The 20,992-nt window shown below is 30.7% G+C and overlaps 1 protein-coding gene and 1 non-coding gene across 3 annotated transcripts; one reads left to right on the forward strand and one right to left on the reverse strand.

Annotated features, from left to right (window-relative positions):
• Positions 1–9,490: 9,490 nt before the first annotated feature.
• LOC105774441 (uncharacterized) lies at positions 9,491–12,896 on the forward strand. Of its 2 annotated transcripts, XR_008197149.1 has the most exons (6): positions 9,491–9,885; positions 10,013–10,216; positions 11,112–11,211; positions 11,578–11,632; positions 12,129–12,221; positions 12,527–12,896. It is a non-coding gene; the product is annotated as an uncharacterized LOC105774441 (transcript). The 2 variants fall into 2 exon arrangements; XR_001127367.2 differs by having other exon boundaries at positions 9,492–10,216.
• A 2,650-nt stretch (positions 12,897–15,546) lies between these two features.
• Positions 15,547–18,658, reverse strand: LOC105774364 (hypothetical protein). The gene is made up of 2 exons (XM_012596850.2): positions 17,540–18,658; positions 15,547–16,394 (listed from the first exon to the last, which is right to left on the reverse strand). Exons 1-2 carry the CDS (start codon positions 18,059–18,061, stop codon positions 15,756–15,758), a joined length of 1,161 nt encoding a protein of 386 aa, XP_012452304.1. The 5' UTR covers positions 18,062–18,658; the 3' UTR covers positions 15,547–15,755.
• Positions 18,659–20,992: the final 2,334 nt, after the last annotated feature.

The raw sequence follows: 20,992 nt of genomic DNA on the forward strand, positions 1-20,992 counted from the left end.
GCAATAACATCAAATCAACCATAAAACACAAATCTCGAATCATCAACGGACAATTCTTGCACACTTTGTCAACCAACACACACCGGCCCAAGGGGTTTGATACTTTAATTACAAACTCAGTAGACTCAACAGGTAGAGTCTTACTAGATACTAAGGTCTCACACACATAAGAATGAGTCGAACCAGGATCAATCAACGCAATAACATTAGTATCATAAAGAGTGAAAGTACCAGTAATAACATCTGGAGAAGAAGCCTCCTCTCGAGCTCGGATGGCATATGCTCTGGCAGGTGCACTAGCCTCAGATCGAACTGCTGTGTCCTTTGTCCCTCTCTGACTACCACTTACATTACCCAAGTGCCTTGGCGGTCTACCCCGTCCTGACATATTACTCGGTCTGGTATTCTGCACAGTGTTTTGATCAGCTACCATCGGACACTCTTGAATGAAATGATCCTTTGAACCACACTTAAAGCAAGACCGATCATGAAATCTATAATATCCAGGATGCCATTTCCCATAATGCTTGCATTCTGATCTATTTTGTCGAATACTACCAACGCTAGCAACTGAAGTAGCTCGTGAACTCACAGGGGGTCGATCTCGATCATGCTTAGGAGACCCTGCAGTAGCTTTAGATCGGCTATGATCCTCTCTGGATTTCATTGAGGCCGACTGGAATGATTTACTAAATGATCTTTTACAGGAATCTCGAGCTTCATAGTCAGCTTTTCTCTTCTCTTTCCCGAGCTCCTCGGCTTTACAAGCTCGTTCAACAAGTACTACGAACTCCTTTATCTCAAGTATGCCCACTAACAGTTTAATATCTTCATTCAGCCCATCTTCAAATCTTTTACACATAATAGCTTCAGTCGAAACACACTCTCGAGCATATCTACTCAGTCTCACAAATTTTCGCTCATACTCTGTCACTGTCATCCGACCCTATTTCAATTCAAGAAATTCCTTATGCTTCTGATCAATGAATCTCTGGCTAATATATTTCTTACAGAACTCAGTCTGAAAGAATTCCTAGGTCACTCGCTCTTTCGGAACCACCGATACTAGTGTATTCCACCAGTGATATGCAGTGTCCCGTAGCAAGGATATGGCACATTTCAAGCACTCGTCAGAGGTGCAAGATAACTCATCAAATACTCGAATAGTATTATCAAGCCAAAATTAAGCTCGCTCAGCATCATCATCATCAGTAGCTCTGAACTCTTCGACCCCATGTTTTCAAATTTTATCAACAGGATGTTTAAGTAATCTCATCGGATCACTTACTTGAGGTATAACAGGAACCGAAGATGGATTAGTCGGGGGTGGAGGTTGTTGTGCAACCGGATTAGTTCGGACATAGTGAGTAAACCAGTCATTCATCATTTGGTAGAAGGCTTGTTTAGCCTCTCCCTCCTGGTTACTTGAGGTCGGTCGAGAATCTACTGGCTTTGTCCCTTGTGCGGGAGCAGGCGCTATACTCTCAACATCATCGGCTACGGCTCGTTCGGGATCCATTACTATACGAAAACATATATTAGATGTCAGCAGTCATCACACTATCTCGGCATAAAAATATGGCATGTATAGCTAGACTCATACACACTACGTTAGTCCAAGAATCGACTAAACCGTAGCTCTGATACCAATAAAATGTAACACCTAACTCGTATTCGTCGCCGAATTAGGGTTGCGAAGCATTACCTAACAAACACAACCATTTTTATAATCAAACTGATTACAAACATAGAAATTAAACCATTTTCGCATGACTATTTATATATTTTACAATCCAAATCTAACCAAAATATACTCAAACCTATACATGCCATAAGATCGAGTTCAAATTTTTAACAAAATACCAAAAGAAGTCGATAGTGTGACAGACTATGCTGATGATCCCCGAACTCGTAACGCGTCTCCAAAATCTATAAAACAAATGAACAAGAACAATCAAAGTAAGCTTTTATAGCTTAGTAAGTTTATAGCATATCTAAAATACATATAAACGAACATATGAAAAATCATTATATGCTTATAATCAAGTTATGTACACAATCATTAATTGCATATACAAATTCCAAATATACTTATCATTTTCATTTCATGAATACATATCTATGATCTTCCAAATACATATGTCAAAAGCTTATATTTTTACTTATCAACTACATGAATCAAATGCACATTTATACTTCTAATCCACATGTGCCGATTTCATACATGTATATTCAACAATTTCATAGCAACCAATATATGTACTTACTCACTAAACACATAGATCCAAACATTTATAAGCTCATCGAATACATATAAATAAGTATTCATATATTTATTCATTATATATATAACCCAAAATCATTTATATATATATCACATGCATATAATCACTTAATTTAACATATTCACCGGCATTTAGCCTGCTAGGCTTATAGCTTTGATTCGGATCACCAAGACGTATCCCTGCTAGGTTTATAACTCGATTCAGATCACCAAGACGTAGCCTCGCTAGGTTTATAACTTGATTCGGATCACCGCACGTAGCACCGCTAGGTTTATAACTCGATTCGGATCACCAACACGTAGCTGCTAGACTTAAAGTCCGAATTAATTCACGGCACTACATCCGCTAAGCATCGAGCCCGAATACTACGGTATGAAATTGGTCTTTCACAAAATTCTTTATAAGATAATCTAGATATTCTTTATATCTCATATAAATCTTTTCAATAATTGTATCTCAGAAGAATCAAATTATTATTCCAATCTTCGTAGCAAACATACATTTGAATAACATCTCTATAGTTCATATCATTAAATTCGGTTCATAAAACTCAATACCAGATTCAATATTATACATGTTTTCTTCTATATTATAAGCTTCAACTTATAAAACTCAAAGCAAACATTAACTACATACATATAATTCATGTGATTAATTTCAACTTATCGAGTTCAATACATACATTCGCTAACATACATGTAATCTATTAAATTTCATCCAACTTATAAAATTCAACATATATATATATATATATATATATATTCGCTAAATATATATATATATATATAAATAGAATCTATGCAATTTATTTTAACTTATAAAACTCAAATATACATTAACTAATACATATATATATACAATTCATACATTATATTTTAACTCATATACTTACACTTATACTGAAATAACTATATATATATTATTACCTATTCGATATTTCCATATATATAAATATACTTAACATTTAAACCTTGAAATATGTTCAGAACTTATTCAAAATATACATGTATATTCTTCAATTCCCACAGTGACATTCATTCAAAATTATTAAAGTATATACAATATATACCCTTAATCAAACTCAAAGATTATACTTATTTATACATATACATTTTCGAAAATTAACACATATATATATACATATAATTTCTTACTTATACTCAATATATATAAGTATTTATTCATATATATACATGCTTATTCAATCCAACTTATACCAATATTTGATACACATACATATATATATCTTTATATATCTATTCAACATCATGTAAACATATATAACAAACAACATTAACTAAATTCAAACTTTATTCACATATATACATACCTATGTTCGAATACATCACATACCTATATACATAGTTTCATATCTAAATTATTTACAAGGGCATTGATGTATGTATATTTGTGTATTCATACTCATTCGAACCTAACACACACACATATATATATATATATATATATATACATAATTTTCATACTTTCCATTCGATTTATATACTTTTAAATTTTAACTCAACATAAATACATTTGATATTCATACATATAAACCAATTTAATAAAAATTAAATAGCTAATAGACTTACCTCGGACGATGGAAAATCGAAGTCGGACGATTATTCGACTAATTTGGCTTTTCCCCGATCTAACTCCAATTTCTTTGGTTCTCGATCTAAATATATTCAAAATAAGATAATTTATTTATTAACACATTCAATTTAATCCAAAAACACATAATTTGGCAAATTACTATTTTGCCCCTAATATTTTCATTTTTGCAATTTACTCCCTATTGCATAAAACACAATTTATACAAAATTTGCCCATACCACACAAGGGCCGAATATTCATGGTTCTCATACAAGTCCACACATTGCATTTATTTCACATTTTAGTCCCCCAAAAATTTAATTTCACAATTTAGCCCTATTTACTCAATTTCACTAAAAATTCCAATACAAAACATATTAATCTATCATATATCTTTCATTTTTCATCATCAACTATCACAAAGTCTAAGCATTCATCAATGGCACATTTCAAAATCATCAACAATTTACAAAATTAAAACATGGGTTTTGAAGAACACAAAGCAACGATCTCTAAAACATAAAAATCATCAAAAACCGAACAAAATCCATACCTTAATCAAAGCTTGAAAGTGCCGAATGAAATAAGCTTTAAACCCATTTATTTTCTCTCCAATTCGGCCAAAAGATGAAGAACATGGCATTTTAATTTGTTATATTATACATATATTAACCTTATTGTTAATTTACTATATTAACCTTTACTAATATATATATAAAACATATATAATAAGGTTACATTAGTCCTTTGCCATCCACTAACTTACATAGTGGGCTAATTGCATAATAAAACCTCTAAATTATAAAGACAACAACAATTAGGCACTTTCATATTTAACCACTACATTTTTATTTTACGCGATTTAATCCTTTTATTTAATCAGACACTCAAACGGCGAAATTAAAGCACGAAATTTTCACACTAGTAAATTCACACATAATAAACACAGAAAAAAATATATAAAAATATTTTTCTAATTCGGATTTGTGGTCCCGAAACCACTATTTCGATTAGGGTCAAAACCGGGTTGTTACACATATGAAATATAATATTTTCTTCATTCACAATCTCAATATGATATCCATTATAATGAATACCTTTTAAAACTAATGTATTAACCATCACAAATTTTGTACTTTTAAGATATTGATATATTAGCTCTTTTGAATCTTTCAACTAATTTTATACTATCAAATATTGGAATAATATTTGTTTTTTCAAGACCAAATAAGATAAACATTTTCTATCCGTAATGATAGAATTCATTAGTACATTCTCATATCATTCCTCAAAGAATATTAATGAAACAAAATATTTGGTCATACACCACATAAGTTATCTTTACCCTTTGAAGAGTTATCTTAAAACTCTCATTGTTCTCTTATTTATTACTATATTCCCACTTTTAGTAGTTCATGATTATATCTTCTATTTTCTTTATGTTTACATTCACTTGGAAATGTAACAAATCTAGTAGGATGACTTCTAAACACCTCCATTGATTATTTATTTCATAATCACCATCGCAAATATACGTGGATTTCAAATCGAATTTATCTATTCATGTTTGTCATAATTAGTCTCCAATTATAATAAATCGAGATAATAAATAAATTATAATAAAATATACCTAAAGATCTTTAACACCATCGTCGTCACCTTGGCTATTATCACGAGTACTATTACAAGTACTAAAATAAATATGCTTTCATAAGAACATACTACATATAACTTATAAAATCTTATGATGCTCTAATAAATTATTTGTACTTTATAGTTCAATCTAAATGGTATAATCCAATCATTCATCAATAACAAAAAAAATTCTCTTTAAAGTGGACAAATACCACAAACTTATATTTTGTGTTGACAATAAATATATATTTAAACAATCATTTAAAATAATATATTATAAAGTTTTATTAGTAAAACTTATTAACCCATTGATATTCAATAATATAACTTAATCATTTGATTAGACTTAAAACAAATAAATAATAATCATACATAAAAAAAATTGAAGCTCCTTACCAATTTAAATTGTGCTCTATAAATCCAAAATCCATACTGAAGTCAAAAAAAATTTTCACCATCCAAAGCAATGGACTGCAGTGTCCATCTTGGTATTGATCCTCTTAATATATACTCAAACCAATCTCAAATTAATTTAAATTAATTGAAAATTAATCTAGATATAAAACACTAAATAGACAAAAATTTCCTACAAAGAGTTGCAAACAGCAACAGCCGAAAGACAACAAGTAATGGAGAATCAGGGAAGTAAACACTCAATTTGAATAGCAACCAGCAAAAATAAATAATCATTTGAAGAAACAATGAGCCAACAAAACAAAAAAAATAAGAATAATTTTAGTGGTCAAAGGCTGAATTTTGGTATTATGGATGAAGCTTAATGGTTCGCAAAGTTGCCGTTAATTTAATCCACAACTAAGATAATTAAAAGAGAATCGTGCTGATAACGTGTTACAAAATAAATAGACAGAGAGTAATGAACAAAGAGATTGGGAAAGCAAAGAGAGAGCGTATTGTTATTTATCAATCAGGATATTTACAAAGCTTCTCCAAAGTCTCTATTTATAGGCATAAGAAGTATAAATGAAGTAGAGATATACTTCTAATCATTATTAGAATTTAAAGTACATCCAAATTTATCTTAATTTTGATGGACATCCACTTAATAAGATATTTATAATATTTTTTAAATAAAACATTTGTTTAAAGATTTATCTTTAGGTATAAGTTAAATATTACAATTTTATTTTGATTTTAATAAAAGTATAAAAATTTGGTTAAATAAAATTTATAAAGATTAAGATTTTATGTTATTTTAAGTTAATGTTCTTTTCTTCCTTTTAATCCTTATATTTGAAGATGTTTATTGAAAATTATAATATATTTTAATATAATGATAAGAGAATTTAGATGCTAAAAGTTCTACTTCTCCAATTTTTACCAACATCTAATTAAATTTTTTTTAATAATCTCATTTTAGGTTCTGCTCAAAATACTCACTCACTCGAACTTGCAATCTCCTACTCTGACAACAATATCTATACCAATTGAGCTAAGGCTCAATTGACACATCTCATTAATTTTTTTTATATTTTAATTGCACATTTAATATGATTTAATGATTTTCTTTTTCTTTTTTTTTGTCCTTTTACTTAATACGTAATAATGATTTGTTTCAAAAAAAAATAATGATATCCATATTTTTCACTGTACAATTTTTTTCATGAAGAGTATTTTAGGAAAGTTCGTATAACCTACAATTTGTTAATTTATTGAATTTTTCACAACATAAATAACTAAAATTTTACAAAATTATTACTCATAATTTCATAACACTGAATCTCTAATTTTACAAAATTCTATAAAAATCTCTAATTTTTTAAATAAATTTATGAAATTTTTGTTGAGAAATTTATTTAAGGAGGTTTTTATAGAATTTCCCTTTGTTTTAATTGCTATAATGATTGGAGCTATATATCTTCATTGCTTCTTTAAATCACTACACCAAAACAGGCCTTTAGCGGCGTTTGGATAAAAAAAGCCACTAAAGATCGAGCATTAGCGGCGCTTCTTGGAAAATGCCGCTAAATATCGAGTATTAGCGGCGCTTTATGGAAAACGCCTCTAAAAACAAGCATTAGCGGCGTTTCCCAGAAAGCGCCGCAAAAAACCTAAGCCCGACGACGCCGTTTTCTGAGCTTTCAAGGATATAGCGGCATTTTTGAGAAAGCGCCGCTAATGCTCAGGGCTTTAGTGGCATTTTTGGGAAAGCGCCGCTTTAATGCTCAGGGCTTTAGCGGTGTTTTTGGAAAAGCGCCGCTAATACTTAGGGCTTTAGCGGCGTTTTTGGGAAAGCACAGCTAATGCTTAGGGCTTTAGCGGCGTTTTTTGGAAAGCGCCGCTAATGCTCAGGGATTTAACGGTGTTTTTGGGAAAGCACCGTTAATGCTCAGGGCTTTAGCGGCGTTTTTGGGAAAGCGTCGCTAATGCTCAGGGCTTTAGCGGCGATTTTGGGAAAGCGCCGCTAATGCTCAGGGCTTTAGCGGCGTTTTGGGAAGGCACTGCTAATGCTCAGGGTTTTAGCGGCGTTTTTAGGAAAGCGCCGCTAATGCTTAGGGCTTTTAGCGGCGTTTTTGATAAAACGCTGTGAATGCTCTATTTTTAGCGGCGTTTTCTAAAAAGCGCCGCTAATGCCCAGGGATTTAAAATAATTTAAAATATTTGTTAAAAATGGAAAAATTAAAATACTATTATTTAAAATAACTTTAAGGTTTTTTGGAAACAATACTGATTTTTAATTTATATATTAAATAATTTCTTATATAATCGTAAAAGAGATAGTATTAATTTTAAAATATTAAATTAATTATCACTAGAGTTTAGGGTTTTTGGTTTAGGATATATGGTTTAGAGTTTATGGTTTATGGATTATGGGTTTAGGGGTTATGGTTTATGGTTTATGGTTTATGGTTTAAAGGCTGGGGTTTAAGGTTTAGAGGTTATGTGTTAAGGGTTTATGGTTTTAGGGTTTAAGTTTATGGTTTATGGTTTAGATTAACTAGTATTTTCTAATTTATATATTAATTAATTTCTTATATAATTGTAAAAGAGATAATATTAATTTCGTTTTTTAAAATCGTGTGAAGATTTGGTTCTTCAAAATCGATATAAGCTATATCCAAGGATATCCCCATCTTATCCCATCCTGGTTTAGTATTTTTAATGCTCAGTTTATTTTTTTATCCAGTTCAGTTTTTTGCATGTTTTGCCTTGCCCCCGCCGTGATCAAATAATTATATATGGATTTAGGGATTATGGATTAGGGATTATGGTTTAAGGGTTGGGATTTAAGATTTAAGGATTAGGAGTTAGGGGTTAATAGTTAGGGATTTAGGGTTTAGGATTTAGGGATTCAAGGGTCGAGTTAGGGTTTAGGGTTTAGATTAATTAGTTTTTTAAAATTATATATTAAATATGTTCTTATATAATTGTAAAAGAAATAATAATAAATTTAATATATTAAAATTATGAGTATAGTTTATATTATTTAAGAGATATATAATAGATAGACTTTATGTATATTGAATGGCTAATTTAAGGTTTAAGGTTTATTTGAGATTTGTTAAATGATACAATTTTATACAATCAATTAATGCTTTTATATTTAAAATATTTAATCTAAACCATTTGATATATTTGATATATTTAATTATTTAATTTGGATAGGACCAAATTATAAGAAAAAATACAAAAATAAAAATGAGATAAAAATGATATGGATATATAGGTAATTATTTAATTTGGATAATTCTAACTTAATAATTAATTACAACTATTTTATTATTTTTATTAAAATATACGATATTTATTTTGAGATTACTTAATTTTTAATAAAATTCAATTTATAAAAATAATAAAATATTTTATAAAATCACTTAACTAATAATTTTTAACAGACAAAATAAAATATTTTTAGTAAAGCAAAACGACGTCGTTTTTTTTAAAATTAAATAATTTTTTGTGACATTTTTTTAGATAAACGCCATAAAAATCATTTTACTTTGAAATTATAGCGCCATTTTACCCCAAATTTCCCCCTGAAATCCCTAATCTTCCCATGGCCGACAATATTTTCTCATAGAAAATATTTGATTCTCCCTCCATCTTCCAATCTTTTTAGTTCCCTTCCCATTACAAATCAGTTTTCCATTCCAAACCCTAACAAACGTTTAACAAAAAAACACCCCTTCTTCATCGTTTTGAACTCCTCCATTGTTTTCTCTACTTCCCCTCCTTCTTCTGATCTCCAATGGCTATCCCCGCCGTAAACGTTTAACAAAAAGACACCCTTTTGTTTATACCCAATGCCAGTGTATCCACGCGCGTTCGATTTTCCCGTGTCTAGACACTCCCGCAGCGAGAATCCGTTACTCTGCTTTGCTTAATGTCCCTCGGAAGTTATCCGCCATTTCAAGTGAATAATTTTCATTCTTCCTTTAATTTTTGCCTAACAATAAGCTCATCACTCCCTCAATCTTGTTTGTCGTTTTCAAATAGACCCCTTTCTCTTCTAATGTTTCTGCCGGTTATTTTTGTTGGAGATGTTGGGGCTGCTGCAGGGATAAGATGAGGTCATCGAGGAAGAATCAAGCGTCGTCAAGCAGCGGAGGTGAAGGGAATCAAGACGGGATTACGGATGAAGAAGCTCTTTCCAATATCACCAAACAAAAAGCCGCTGCTACCAAGCAGTATATTGAGAATCATTACAAGGAGCAGATGAAGAATCTTCAAGACAGAAAAGAGAGGTATGGTTTCCTAATCTTATGCTTAAATTTTCTAATACAAGTTGCAAATATATTGAGAAACAACGATGTTTGAGTAAATAATTGTTGTTTGTAGATATTATATATATAAATTGTTGCAATCATTACGGTTAACTTATAGAAATCTTTCGTTCATCTTATTTTTAATTGATTTAATAATTTAAAAGTGTTAAGTTTCAAATTACACATGAATTTGATTGGTGTTGCAGCGTGATAAAGATACTTTGATTTGGTGTTATTATATATATATAACTTTAGTTTTGATTTAACTTTATACATAAAACTTTAATATGAGCTTTACACAACTAAGAAAAAACAAATAAATGGATTAGGACATACAGACTGAAGTATATAAATTAAACAAACATTCGCAGAATGAGATTATATGACATTTTTGTTACTGTTTTTGGTATTGTTCTCCTTATGCAACTGTAAGTTTTTGAGCAGCTGAAATGAATAAAGTTTTTTTGATATACGAGCATGAGATAATGAGGTGGAGGTAAGGAAGTTTTTTTATATTTGAATTTGGTCTGAGTTTATGGGTAAAGTGGATTTTGGGTGAAATCGGCAGAAGCATGAGGCAGGGTTTGCTGTCGAGTGGTCTATTGACGAACATTATATATTGGAGGACAGCCTTGAAAAGTATGTAATAATTGTTTCTTTTCTTACTGTGTATGCAAGTCTTCTAATTTGTGCTACTAATATACGAAACCTAGTCCAGGTGAACGAAGTTAATATTAAGTAATAGATTCTCTAATGTGTGTTTTTGCTGATACATTTTATGGTATAACTGTTTTTAAGGAGGTATTTATTAGGTATGTCTTCTTTTTGAGATGAGATTAAGTGTTGGCTTTTACTTTAATGTATTTGTATATAGGTATAAAGATGAACCAAGTATTATGAAGTACATAAAGATTGCAGCTACCTTGCCTGATAAAACTGTATGTGATGTTGCATTGAGGTGTTGGTGGATGCAAGTAAGCTCATTACTTCTTTAATGATGCATTTCTTCCATTATTTGTTCTATTTTTTTTATTTTCTTGTATCACGTGATTTACTGTGTATGAAAAATTGGTCTGCAAATTGTTAGTTTTGATATACTGGTGTAAATGTTCAATTATTAGTTTTGGCATTGACTGCAGCAAGTGTGACTCAATTGATCTGTTAATGTGCTTTTGTTCTTTTTAATTCTTAGACATCATATTTGTGCATTTAAAATCATCTATGATAATCTTCCTGCTTTACCATTCACATACCGATGCTTCTGTCATTTTTGGTGAAGCTTTATATATACTTTCTATCCATTTGGATGGTGAAATTTACATTCTTTGGTGCTGATGCAGGCCCATGCATGAAGTTACATTTTCAACAGAAGACAAACCAAAACTTCTTAGTCAGGTATATGATAGGTTTGTTTGTCAAATAGAAGTGTATTATATTTTCTATCTTGAAAATTTTGCTTTAAGAAGTGTATTATCTTGAATATATCCAGAGATTGCATGGTTAGGGTTTACATAGTAAGAAAAAAGGAAGGGAAAATGTGTTTGGAAATCATAAAAGTTAAACTGCTAACTGTGTTGACTATGCACATTATACCAAATAGAACATTTTACAATCCGTTAGCTTCATAACTTCATTCATACTTTTAGCCCCATTTATTTATTTATTAATTGAAAATAATGTACATTATACCAAGCAAGCAAATGTACATTTTTTTTCTGAAATCTGTCATGTTTACATAATGTTCTTATGCCATTTCTTCAGTACCTTCTATAAAAAGGTAGTTGCTTGCTTCTACCTTCAGTTTTCCCATACTTTACTTTGCTTGTTCATGTAAGTCTTTGTAATTATCATTTTCTAAACTACTTTTTCGTTTCTAAATTATGATGCTCAGTTAGTGAATCCGGAGAGTGGCTATAATTATAGAGCTGTCAAAAGATGGACTTCACAAAGGAAGCTGGGTTACTGCCTATTGGACTGTGATAAAGTAAGTATTTATCTTAACACTTTGAATCAATCATTTGTTTTGCATGATATATTTATTGCAGGTAAGTCCATGGAAAAAAATTTTATCCTTGTAGTTCATGTTTTATTTTGATTTTTCTATGATTAAACTCTAGTACTCAGGGCAGTAGTTGTTGGGATGTAAAATCTATTGTCTATCTGCCTAAATATATGACAAAAGGTGGAAGTACATATTGGAGATACTCTCACATGCACATTCATTCGTTAGAAACATGATATCTAGTTATTTTTCTTTGAACTGAGTTGGATTTTTCCATGCTTATGTAGGAACACATGCCCTATGCCCTATTTTCGTTTAAGGACCGCCAAGGAAATTCTGAAACTGAAAGCTGATTGATCGGATGTGTATGCCAGCTTTCATCAACTACTTTCGAAGGCCTTACTAGGAATTGAAATGGTGTGCAAAGAGATTGCTTCTTCTGATCTGATTTTTCGATATAAATATTGGACAAAGTATGGATATTTCTTGTCAGTTGCATATACTGCTGTTAGTAAAATAGGATTCTCTTCTTAGGATCTTAGTTTCTTCACTTGTATTAGACTCAACAATGGCTAGCATTGCATTGGTGTTGATTTTACCTAAATTTTGAGGTTTACAATTTTAATTTTATTAATTATTTACGTTTTCTCACTTTTATTAATTTTTATTATTATTTAAGCTTCCTTTATTTGCTTTCTTTTATCATTTTCATAGAAAATTTAATTTAAATAATATTTTTTATTTATCCTTAAAAGTATATTTAAAGTTCAAATTTAAAAAATAAAACACAATATAATATTTATCATAAAAATAAATATTATTTGATTAAAATAATTTTTTTGCATGATATGTTTTTAGCGGCGTTTTTGTGAGAAGTCGCTAAAGGTTTGTTCTATAGTGGCGTTCGTGATAAAAAGCGCCGCTAAAGGTCATGGTCTTTAGCGGCATTTGCGACAAAAGCGCCGCTAAAGGTTATGGTCTTTAGCGGCGTTTGCGACAAAAGCGCAGCTAAAGGTCGTAGTCTTTAGCGGCGTTTGTGGGAAAAGTGTCGATAAAGGTCATGACTTTTAACGGAGTTTATTTCTAAAAACGCCACAAAAGTTAGCGGCGCGTTCAATAGCGGCGTTTTTTGTGGCGCTTCTAAAAAAGCGCCGCTAAAAGCCTGTTTTGGTGTAGTGAATAAACGATGAGTTGGTCATTATGGTCCCTTTAATCCCAACTCCATGGGCCATTGATTTAACAATAAAAAGGGTCTAAAATAACATAAAAAGAAATTGAAATTTTAAGTCTTAAGTAGAGTTGTGCATGGCCAGGTCGGGCCGGGGTCAACTAAAAATTTAGACCTGTTTGTTGAGCCCGGGCCCGGCTTGAAAAATGGGGCCTAAAATTTTGTCCACGTCCTACTCGGATAAAAATGTTAAGACCCGGGCCCAACCATATTAATTTTTATATAATTTTAAAATATATATAATACATCAAAAATACTAAAAACATCAAAATAAATATTTCCCAACAAATTGAAAATAAATTTTAAAAAATATGTATACTTAAATAACACTAAGATAGATGCAACTTAACAAGCAAATGCCTCTAAAATAATAACAAAATTAACAATAAAATAAGTTTTATACAATATCTAAACAATAACAACAAAATAGTAGCAGCATAATAGTAAAATGGTAGCAAAATAGGGAGAAAACAATAAAAAATAATATTAAAATAGATTTTTTTGTCCTTTAGTGAATTCGGGCCGGGCCGGTCTGGGGCCAAAAATGCCTTACCCAAGGTCCGGCCTGTTTTTTAAACATGCCTTATTTTTTTATCTAAACTCATTTTTCGGGCCTATATTTTTGTTCAAATTCTCCCACATTTTGGGCGGGTCTTCAGGTCGAGCTAGGTGGCCCAACCCATAAACAGGTCTAGTCTTAAGTCTTCTTTTCCTAAAGGTATAATAATAATTTGCAATTTAAGTAATTTGTATAATTACAATTAGATTCCAACCTATAATTATAATAAATCAAAAATATTATCACATGCGATACGTACACACCACATATTTAAAACACATGAAATTAAAATGAAAAGTATAGTTTGAAAATAATACATGAAAAATGTATGAGATTAAAATGAAAAATTAGATTAAATTGTGAGTAAAATGATATTTAAAACATAAATATATCATATTAAGCATACTAAATGAATACAATTGTTTATCATAGTATTGTTATCAATCATGAGTTAGTGTCGAGTTAATTCGTGACACCAACTAAATCATCAACTATATTAATATATAGAGTTAATGGAAGTAACAAAGTATGAATACTAAAAATAAAATGTAATAAAAAAGTTTTGGTTGAATAGTATATTTAAGTTTCTTTTAATTCAATTGGTATGGATTCAAATATCATTATATGAATATTTTAATTGTTTTTAAATAATAAAAATTTTGATACATACATGGATGGGGTGAAATTTATTAAAGACTATTCAACTAAACTGTCAATTTTCAAACTAAAAAAATAGTCAAATTGCAACGAATTTTAGGATGGGATCCAAGCAGTTATGGGATGAGATGTTTGCATAGCGTTTGAAGAACTATCTTTTAGCTTCGAAGCACACTTTGAATCACTCGATTTCGAGTTGGGGAGCTCAAGTTATGACCATTTTAGTAAAGTTTACATGAGCAGAATTTTTGGATGGGATTATTACGGAAAATTACAAGTTTCAGGCTTTAATTCGAGTTTAAATCATATTGGATTCGAATTTTAGGCTTGTTTTTTTATATATGAGTTCAATATTTTATATATTAGTTTTATTATTTTATTATTTATTTATTTAATAGAATTTTAGGATTTTTTGTATTTAAAATTATTTAGGAGTTTTATGTTTCTTAGTCAATAAGAAAGTTCAATTCCTACAACTATTTCTTTAAGTTAATTAGAGTTTCATTATCTATTATAAACATACCTTAATCAATAAATTTCAGTTATTTAAGTTATTTCTCTTCGTAAGATTTGTTAGTGAGAGCCATTTGTGAACTTTGTTGAAGATGATTTTTCAAAAGATTTTATATTGGTTGTTTTTATTGAAACTTTGTTTTCAAAAGGTTCAATTGGACATTTATCATAAACTAAAATACTCTCGAATAATATAATTTATTTTAAATACGAAAAGACATTTTAATAATTTTCATAACTGAGTTGATATCGTGAACACACATATCCACTCCGCTTATAAAGAAAAATAAAATTCATTAGTGAGAGAAAATTGTTTTTTTTTTAATTTGCAGCAAAATCAAACCAAAAGATAATACTAACACTAATAATTTTGAACTCCACAAAAAAAAATGTGAATATAGACACTTTTCTGTACATACACAATGAAAGAGTAAAACACCCATTTATGTATGAATGAAAAGAATGGTGCTGCCATACTTGCCATATATATAGTCTCATGTATGGAGCCATCATCAAATGTCTGGCAATGACACTGGCAATGGCAGGTGGTTTAATGTTGTTAGAACCCCAAAACCTTGGGTGCTATCTGTAACAAAGGCTCCAGAGCGCTGGGAGCAAATTTCCTGGCGAAAAGAAAACAAATGGAAGATGGTTGATCGTTATACCGGCATTCATGGCCTTCGTAGATTCTCGTGAAGAACTCTTCGGTGATGTCTGCACTTCCGAAAGTTGCAGGATGAGCCCCACCCCTTGACCAGTCTACCCATGTGATGCTTCTATTTGCTAACAGATTCGATGCCTGAATTGTTAACATGGTCGGGAAATAATGCTCGTCGACATAACATGCCGGACGGCAAAACTGTTCAAACTTTGGGTAGTATGTGATGTCTTCCACTATGTTGACTGCAAGCTTTCGGTTAATTTCAAACCACTGGGAACCTTTACGCCATTGGGTGAGATTCACCTCTGGAGCCATACTCTCATTGTAACGGCCTTGACCATGTGGCCCAGGGTCATCAAATGCACCGATGAAGCTGTATTTGGACTTCTTTATGTAGTGGTAGATGACACTGAAATTATATAGAGGTATGCAGGATTCGGAGAGGAGGATAAACCATTCATTGGATATGTCGAGCAAGGCATTGGCAAGGAGCCTTCTCTCAGCATCACACATACTCATCTTTCCCCACTCAGAGACCTGTAGAGGTAGCAGATACAGATTCTTTATTCTACTTGAAATGAATTTCGAGTTAGTTACAACGTGTAAAATACTAGATTCTTCTATCTTCCTATGAGAACCAAAACAAGTAGTCATCTTTTTTTCACATCTAGTTGCACTTAAGGAATGGGAATCAAAAGCCAAGCATAAATTCAGTGAAATCTCTTCAGGGAAATTCAATTATATTCTCCTACAAGTTGCTAACACATACAGCTATCCATACGATTATCGTGACACCCTGATGCTAACCATAATTAGGCTATGCTTGACATTGTCTCCAGTTTCAACAAGCAACACTGATATGGTGTGCTATATAATACGAGGGTCTTAAGCCTGTGTTGCGGTTTGAAGCAACAAAACAGACCCATGGACATGTAAATAAAAGATCTCAAAGTGCAAGCTCTGTCCAGGTTAGATGATTTCAAATACTGAAGATAATGACACAGACAGTTTGAACACAATCAAACACATCTCATGTCATTTCCTAATTTTGTTTATCAAACTGATATAGTATTGTGTCTTTGTGGCCATAATTTGCGCATTTTTGCAATGAACTAGCTGTGTACCTATATGTAAGCGAGAACAATCCCTTGCAAAGAGGCAAATAACAACCATATAGCTAACCAAGAACCAATTAGAACCGGAACTTAAGTAGATAAAAAAAGGAGAGGCACAAACTAACATCCTAGTGTTTTTTTTATTCTTCTTCAAAGAGACAGCAGTGAGAGGCCATGATATGGTAGGTACGGTTCTCTGTCTAACCTTCAAAAACCAAATTTCTGAAAGCAACTAGGCATGCCAGTCTATGCTGCCCGGATTCGGGGTAAATGTTAGAGAATGTGTCTAACACGGTATACATAACCTTTTTCTTATATATGGAGTATCACACTCCATCTTATGTTTGAACGTGAGCCGGATGCAAATGTCGGACCAACTATGCTATCATCACCCTTAGCATGGAAACTAAATAAGGGAAGTTCTCAACAAAATAAGAGCAAGAGTAGAGACAATAACTCACCATCACACACATAAGCAAGTAAAAATACACACAAACCATGTCACAGAGGAATAATGGCGGAATATATTAAAACAATATAAAAATTGAGAAGATTTGAATAGCATACCTGACTTGGGATTTGTCTTCTGTAAAAAACCGAAGACGGAGGAAACTCAGCATCGAATGAAGGCAATGAATGAACATAGACCGAATAAAGGCCCTGGTGCCCATCAAAAAACCTCTCCCAAACAGGAGAAAGTGGCAATGGTCCCTTGGTCAAGAACATAAAAGCAATCTTGGGAACCCTATTAAATGGATACTTTTTTATACGAGGCATAAAAGATGCCCTCCATAGTAACTCTTCATCACTCATTGAATGCAGCAAATTCGAAGGAGGTTTCCTCCAATGATCCAAACTAGTCGTTTCATCTTCATCACAAGGCACAATATTAGACTTAACTGTTGCTATCACACTATAAGTTCCAAAATGCCGGATTGTATATATGCTAATCATAAAAAAGGCCATACACAGAGCAAGAAACAAGCCAAATAACTGAAGGACCCTTAATGGTGGAGTCTTGGATCTTGTTGTAACCGCAGGTTCTTTGCCTTCCTCTAATGAACCAACAGACCCAAATCTCGTTTGCATCTTTTAAGCTAATCCCGAAAACCAGAAACTCAAAAAAAATTCAACTTCTGGGGGTTAGATCCAGAAACACCCACACTTGCTTTTTTGTTCTTTTACCAGTCAAAGCAGTAAACTAAAAGCTCTTGCATCTTAGATCCCCCAAACGAGTAATTCAATGAAAAATTCCGAAATGGGGTTCTTTCTAATATCTAACTAGGATTAAAAACTGCAGCCATTGTTAGCAATTTAAAACAATAATAGAATAACAGATCTAGAGCAAAAGAATATTGGATAAACAACAATACACCATTCTTAGCAACAAACTAAGATAAGATCAAAGTGAAAAGCTAGTCCTAGGCATTACCTAAAGAAGAGAAACAGAAGTTGAAGATAACTAAATGTACCATATGAAGAAATACAGATGAATAGAGGCTTTAAGAAAGGGGGAAAAAAACTAAAAAGGTATGGTTAGAGTAGAAGTATGGAAGAAAAAAATGGAAGTAAATGATGAAATGGGAAATGGGTTTTGGATTTTGTGAAACCTGAGGGATGTTAATTAGAATGTCTTTGTCTTTGCACAGAGAAAGGAAGCAGGTTGAAGCTGGGAGAGTGAGGAAACTAGCTATTCTTTTTTCTGGTCAAATTCTTATTTTAGTTCCTCTATTATACTCAAATTTGGAATCAAATTTCTATATTTTAATTTCAACTTTTTTTCTCAATTTAGTCCTTAAACTTGGATTTCATTATGGTATGATGATGTAATGCTTTGCAATTGTATTATATCATCGCCTGAAAATTTTTAAACATAAAAAATTTAAAAAATACCAAAAAATAATAATATTAAAATGTCACATCATCATACCTTAATAGAGTACCCAAATTCATGGATCAAATTATAAAACCAGCGCGGACAAAAAAGTAAAGAAACCAAGCTAAAAAAATTGTCGAACTCAAAGATTAAATGTTACTTGATTTCTATTTTATCGAAATAAGAATAGGTTAGAATTTTTTTGGAAAAGGGGATAGGTTTGAATCCAAGTCTTTGGTGCCAACATAGGGACTCTTACCACCTGCTTTTGGGTTGTTGGTTATGCTTCTATTTTTATAATATGATTAGTTAATTTATATAATTAATATGGTTAACTATTTCGATTAAAAATTTGACATCAATTTCTTTTTAAAGAAAAAAAATATTTATTTTAACCCATCATCATGTATGAATTTTTATATTATAAAAGAAGTTTTAAGAATTAATGCCAATTATTTGAATTAAGTAATGATATTATGAAAGTAGATAGAACTAAATTTTAAAAAATTAAAAAATAATGATTAAATAATAAATATGATCATAATATAAGGACCAAAATAAAAAAATTATCAAACTTTGTATTGGAGTTGGGAACGTGTCGGGACGCTGTTTGCATATAGGTGGCCATGTGAGGATGTGAAGACAGTATTTACTATTTGGGAGATATGGCCGCGTTTAGGGAAGTTGAAAATACATTCTTGCCCTATCGAATATTCACAAATTTCTGGCCATTTATTTGTTGGAATGTCATCTTTGCCTTTAATCTCCATAAAAAGAGGCAATTCCAATTTCAGTTTACTTTAATTTCAATTTCTTATTTTAACTTTAATCCCAAAAATTTAAGTAAAAGAATTGCGGTTTGGCTCCTTACATAGAATACTATAGGGATAGTTAAAGTATGATTTATATTTTTTAAATTTTTTCGTATATTTAAAATTTAATTTTATATTTTTATTTTTACGAATTTAACACCTCTATTCTTTTAATATATATATATTTATATATATATTTATCGTGGATCCTAATACATGGTAAGTGTTTAACAAGGCACCTCTATGAAGGAGGCTCTGATGACCAAAATTAAATCCTTTGAGGAACAAAGGGAAGGGAAACAATAATAGGGGTGTTTAAATTTCGGTTAAAATCTAATTAATTGGTCGAAATGATCTAATTTAATTAACCGATTTAATTCGATTGAATGTCGGTTAATGATTTTTGGAAGTTCAATTATCGTTAATTTAATTCAAAATCGGGTAATTAATCAAACTTAATAAATAATAATCCAAATTATATGTAGTTTTAATTTGGTTAATCTAGTTAAATAAACATTATAAATTTATTTTTTTATATGTTTAATACTTGTTTTAACAAAAAAAAAGTAAAAACATATAAATTTAGGTTAACCAAAATATTTCGGTTCGGTTAATTTTAAAAAAAAAACTTTAATTGGATTAACGGTTAAAAATTAAAAAATTCGATTAATTCTGTTCGGTTAAACGTTTGAACACCCCTACGCAATAGCACTTCTCACATCATTCAATATGAGATTTTGAAATAAAAGCATGAACACCATTTTAATTTTAAATATTTTAATTCATTTAAAATTGTATTCATTTTTAAAGTATAGTAAACCTTCTGTATAATATATTCATATTCATTTGTTTGTCAAGATTTTATCTATTATACACTTATAAGAGTTGTTATAAAAGATAATTGTTGCAAATTTACTATAGAATTCTATTGTGAATTTCATCAAATGAATAAAGTGAAAATTAAGCTTAAAAAGAAAAAAATAAAAAGGCGTATAAGATGTGCATCTGTTATTTTACGTTCTTTCACATAACTAATCATGAAGTTTGTAAATCTAATAAATTCAATTAATCAAAAAGGTATCAATTAAATTAATTAATTTATCATTAGTTACTAAATTCAAGTTAATGGTAGAATATTTAATTAGGGAACTTAATAGTTTGTTGAATTGATATATTTAATTCCACTTATTAAAAATGATTTCATTCAATAAAGTATTTTCATGTGAAATTTGAAATTATATTTTAACTAAAATCATTTTATTCAATAAATTATAATTAATATGCTTGCTTATATGAAATTACTATAACTTTACTTAAAATTTTATAAAGGAT

Source organism: Gossypium raimondii, chromosome 6 (genome assembly GCF_025698545.1).
Source record: "Gossypium raimondii isolate GPD5lz chromosome 6, ASM2569854v1, whole genome shotgun sequence".
NCBI classification, from domain to species: domain Eukaryota; kingdom Viridiplantae; phylum Streptophyta; class Magnoliopsida; order Malvales; family Malvaceae; genus Gossypium; species Gossypium raimondii.

Excerpts from the sequence above, each read along its gene's own strand:
- LOC105774364 (XM_012596850.2), bottom strand. The coding sequence starts at position 18,061 with ATGCAAACGAGATTTGGGTCTGTTGGTTCATTAGAGGAAGGCAAAGAA. Across the intron at positions 16,395-17,539 it reads GAAGACAAATCCCAAGTCAG|GTCTCTGAGTGGGGAAAGAT; the intron begins GTATGCTATTCA and ends CTACCTCTACAG.